At 58.8% G+C, this 5,000-nt stretch overlaps 1 protein-coding gene across 1 annotated transcript in view; it reads right to left on the bottom strand.

The window, feature by feature from the left end:
• Positions 1-28: 28 nt before the first annotated feature.
• Positions 29-5,000, bottom strand: part of LOC121273819 (chromodomain-helicase-DNA-binding protein 7-like) — a gene marked incomplete at its 5' end in the record, with an annotated part of 105,800 nt that continues 100,828 nt past the window's right edge. The window contains 4 exons of the mRNA XM_041180970.1: positions 29-845; positions 2,914-3,018; positions 3,579-3,698; positions 3,937-4,131. Of these exons, the coding sequence (XP_041036904.1) occupies positions 165-845; positions 2,914-3,018; positions 3,579-3,698; positions 3,937-4,131 (1,101 nt within the window). The remainder of the gene's footprint in view (positions 846-2,913; positions 3,019-3,578; positions 3,699-3,936; positions 4,132-5,000) is intronic.

Here is a 5,000-nt window from a genome sequence, read left to right as displayed (position 1 = left end):
CCCCCTCCCTCGATCTTCAGAAGCCAAAGGGAACGGCCCTCCCTCGCGCACCCACCCCCCGCCAACGAGTGCGCCACAACAATGTCCAAGACGCGGGGGAGGAGTGGGAACAGGAGAGTTTGGAGGGAGGGAGGGAGATGGTAGGGGGGGGTGGGGGTGGGGGTTCAGTCTTCCCCGCTGAGGTCGGAGTTGGTGGGCATCATGGGGTCGTCGATGAGGGAGTGGGAGTAGTCCCCTTTCTCGTCGGCGCTGTCGTAACCCTGAGAAAGACTGTCCTCCAGCTCGGGCGCTCGCCCCACCAGGTCGAAGGGCACCGCCCTGGCCTCCTGGCCCTTGCCGGCCGCCGGGTGACCCAGCCCAGGCAGGGAGAGCGGCGGGAGCCCCATCCCGAACCCCGGGGGCAGGAACATGCCCCCGTACACGTTGGACAGCACCAGAGAGTTGAGGGTCAAGGCGTGGTTGCGGCCCTGGGCCGGCGGTCCGGAGGCCTTGGGGGCCTCGGGGGCCGCCGGCGCCAGCCGCTCGCGGGCGAGGTCAGGGGGGCCGGTGGTAGCGGCGGCGACGGCGGCGCCTCCTCCTCCTCCTCCTGCTCCGGCTCCGGCTCCGCTCTCCCCACGGCCGCCGACCTTGGCCTCGACCCCCGGGGGGAACGCCAACAGGCTGCCCAGCTGCAGAGACTGAAAGTTCTTCTGGAAGGCGTTGACGTCCAGCACGCCGCTGGCCAGCAGCGAGTTGACCTGCATGGCCGCCGCCAAGTGCTTGGGTCTCCGGCCCCTCTTCCTGCCCTCCTCCGGAACAACTGGGCCCGTCAGGATCCGGTCAAACATCTCCTCCGGAAGGTAGCCCTGCAGCAAGGTTGGGGGGGGGGGGGTGGTGGGCAAGAGCAACAAACGGCATCAGTAACAGGACAGGTACAGCACGGGGTTAGATACAGAGTAAAGCTCCCTCTACACCGTCCCCATCAAACACTCCCAGGACAGGTACAGCACGGGGTTAGATCTAGATTAAAGTTCCGTCTACTCTGTCCCCATCAAACACTCCCAGGACAGGTACAGCACGGGGTTAGATACAGAGTAAAGCTCCCTCTACACTGTCCCCATGAAAAACTGTCAGGACAGATATGGCAAATGGTTAGATACAGAGTAAGGATTCCTCTACACTGTGCCCATTAAACAGTCCGAGGACAGGTACAGCACGTGGTTAGATCTAGATTAAAGTTCCGTCTACTCTGTCCCCATCAAACACTCCCAGGACAGGTACAGCACGGTGTTAGATACAGAGTAAATCTCCCTCTACACCGTCCCCATCAAACATTCCCAGGACAGGTACAGCACGGGGTTAGATACAGAGTAAAGCTCCCTCTACAACAGCCCCATCAAACACTCCCAGGACAGGTACAGCACGGGGTTAGATACAGAGTAAAGCACCCTCTACACTGTCCCCATCAAACACTCCCAGGACAGGTACAGCACGGGGTTAGATACAGAGTAAAGCACCCTCTACACCATCCCCATCAAACACTCCCAGGACAGGTACAGCACGGGGTTAGATACAAAGTAAATCTCCCTCTACAGTGTCCCCATCAAACACTCCCAGGACAGGTACAGCACAGGGTTAGATACAGAGTAAAGCTCCCTCTACACCATCCGCATCAAACACTCCCAGGACAGGTACAGCACGGGGTTAGATACAGAGTAAAACTCCCTCTACACCGTCCCCATCAAACACTCCCAGGACAGGTACAGCACAGGGTTAGATACAGAGTAAAGCTCTCTCTACACTGTCCCCATCAAACACTCCCAGGACAGGTACAGCACGGGGTTAGATACAGAGTAAAGCTCCCTCTACACTGTCTCCATCAAACACTCCCAGGACAGGTACAGCACGGGGTTAGATACAGAGTAAAGCTCCCTCTACACTGTCCCCATCAAACACTCCCAGGACAGGTACAGCACGGGGTTAGATACAGAGTAAAGCTCCCTCTACACTGTCCCCATCAAACACTCCCAGGACAGGTACAGCACGGGGTTAGATACAGAGTAAATCTCCCTCTACACTGTCCCCATCAAACACTCCCAGGACAGGTACAGCACGGGGTTAGATACAGAGTAAATCTCCCTCTACACCGTCCCCATCAAACACTCCCAGGACAGGTACAGCACGGGGTTAGATACAGAGTAAAGCTTCCTCTACACTGTCCCCATCAAACACTCCCAGGACAGGTACAGCACGGGGTTAGATACAGAGTAAAGCTCCCTCTACACTGTCCCCATCAAACACTCCCAGGACAGGTACAGCACGGGGTTAGATACAGAGTAAAGCTCCCTCTACACTGACCCATCAAACACTCCCAGGATAGGTACAGCACGGGGTTAGATACAGAGTAAATCTCCCTCAACACTGTCCCATCAAACACTCCCAGGACAGGTACAGCACGGGGTTAGATACAGAGTAAATCTCCCTCTACACCGTCCCCATCAAACACTCCCAGGACAGGTACAGCACGGGGAGAGATACAGAGTAAAGCTCTCTCCACACTGACCCCATCAAACACTCCCAGGGCAGGGTTAGATATAGAGTAAATCTCCCTCTACACCGTCCCCATCAAACACTCCCAGGACAGGTACAGCACGGGGTTAGATACAGAGTAAAGCTCCCTCTACACCGTCCCCATCAAACACTCCCAGGACAGGTACAGCACGGGGTTAGATACAAAGTAAATCTCCCTCTACACCGTCCCCATCAAACACTCCCAGGACAGGTACAGCACGAGGTTAGATACAGAGTAAAGCTCCTTTAAGACCGTCCTGTCACCTTGATGTGACAGATCGACTCATCTGAAATCACATTTTAAAATGGTTGTTCATTGTTACAAAAGGAGAGTAGACCTGACAAGTTCCATTGGCCACGTACCGACTGTTTGATTACATCAGCCCATTCCTGAGCGATTCCGTATTCTGCGTTTTCCCGGAGCCACTTCTGGAGATTTTTGATCGGAGGCGCAAATCCACCGCCAAGCTGCAACCATACAAATGAAATCAGGATCCCTCACATCACCTCGTTTCCCCTCTCTCAGACACGTTAAATCAGGATCCCTCACATCACCTCGTTTCCCCTCTCTCAGACACGTTAAATCAGGATCCCTCACATCACCTCGTTTCCCCTCTCTCTGACACGTTAAATCTGGGAAAAAACAGATGTCTGGACGCCTATTCAGCCTGCTATGTTGAAACAGTTGCTGGATGGCCTGATTTTGAATGCTTGGCTGAGCTCCAAGAATGGTTAATGCACACCGCCCTGTAGGCAATGTTGACACAGTTTGCGGGGGGTGGAATGATAGCTTTGTTTGAATGAAAACTTTAATCCCATAAATTAGGCTCCCTGACATCACCCAGTCCTCCCCTCTCAGACACGGTAAATCAGGACCCCTCACATCACCCAGTCCCCTCTCTCAGACACGTTCAATCCCATCTGGCCAGTTGTTATGTCTGAGTGTAAGGTGGGTGTTTTGGGTGGGGGGGGGAGGAGGGGGGTGCCGTGGTATCGTGGCACCTCCCGCCCGCCCAGGAGGGTCTCACCTTCTTCCCATTGCGCCTGTTGATGACAGGAACCCTCTCGTCTCCGGTCAGCGTGTTGACGTCTAGTTTGTGGGGGTTCCGGCACCGGTGCCTCTTCTGCTTCGGCCGGTCCTCGATGAACTGGAAAGCAAGTGTCGCTTTTAGTCGCCCGTCATGCTCTACAGTTCTCCCCGCCCCACCCCACCACCGCCCCCAACACCCCCCCCCACCCCCCGCCCACCGCTGCCCAACTTGCACTCTCACTGACCCCTGTGAGCGTTGAGCACGGGGACAGGGCCCTGGGCTTCCTCCTGATCTCCCCACGCCCAGCCGCGCTCGGTATCTGCGCGTCACAAGCAGGCCCCGGTCGCGCGCTCACCGCCAAACAGCTGGGGTCCACGCTGAAGTCTGGGTGCTCCTTCAGCCACAGGTCCAGCTCCCTCCGCCGCGGGGCCTCTTCTCCCGCCAACACCGTGCCGTCCACCTTGCTGACCACGGGGATCCGGGTCTCCATGTCCACCTCCGTCCGCCTCGGCTGCGCCTCCTCGAAGCTTTTCTCCGCCTCCAAGCTGGCCTGTTGCGTAGACAAAGAGAGACAAGACCCCGGGCCCATTTCACACAGCGTTATGGAAAACTGGCCTCGTCGCTATCACACTGACCCTCGCGGCCACCCCCCCCCCCCCCAACACCGAACCCGGACCGAGCCGGCACAGCTCTCTGGAGGGCCGGGCGAGAGGGGAGCGAGGAGGGTGACAGGGGAGGGGGAAAGGTTGCCGTCTCAAAGTAGGGGGGCGGGATGATGAGGAGCGTTGATGAGGGAGGCTGGAGGGATGTGGGCAGCTGGCAGGGTGATGAGGAGGAAGGTGAGAGGGGGGTATGAGCAAGGTGATGAGCAGGAGGAAGGCAAAGGATGGTGAGGGGGGGAGGGAGGGAGGGAGGGGAGGGCAGGGCGATGAGAAAGGGAGGGAGTGGGGTGAGGAGGGGGAAAGGTGACAAGGGGAGGGGTAAGTAAAAGACGACGAGGGGGGAGGGAAGGGAGGGTGAGGTGACGAGGGGGGAGTGGAGGGTGCAATGAGGGGGAGGGAGGGGATGGGAGGGTGAGGAGATGAGAGGGGAGGGGGGGAGGGTGAGGCGACGACGGGGGAGGGAGGGCAGGGTGAGGTGACGAGGGGGGAGGGAGAGGCGATGAGGGGGGAGGGAGGGGAGGGCGAGGCACGATGGGGGAGGGAGGGGAGGGTGAGGCGCCGAGGAGGGAGTTAGGGAGGGGAGGGTGAGGCGCTGAGGTGGGAGGGAGGGGAGGGCGAGGCGCCGAGGGGGGAGGGAGGGGAGGGCGAGGCGCCGAGGGGGGAGGGAGGGGAGGGCGAGGCGCCAAGGGGCGAGGGAGGGGAGGGCGAGGCACGAGGGGGGAGGGAGGGGAGGGTGAGGCACCGAGGAGTGAGCCAT

Source organism: Carcharodon carcharias, assembly GCF_017639515.1.
Source record: "Carcharodon carcharias isolate sCarCar2 chromosome 27 unlocalized genomic scaffold, sCarCar2.pri SUPER_27_unloc_17, whole genome shotgun sequence".
Taxonomy (NCBI): domain Eukaryota; kingdom Metazoa; phylum Chordata; class Chondrichthyes; order Lamniformes; family Lamnidae; genus Carcharodon; species Carcharodon carcharias.
The sequence above is the reverse complement of the archived record's forward strand: the minus strand, read 5'-3'. Positions and strand labels throughout refer to the sequence as shown.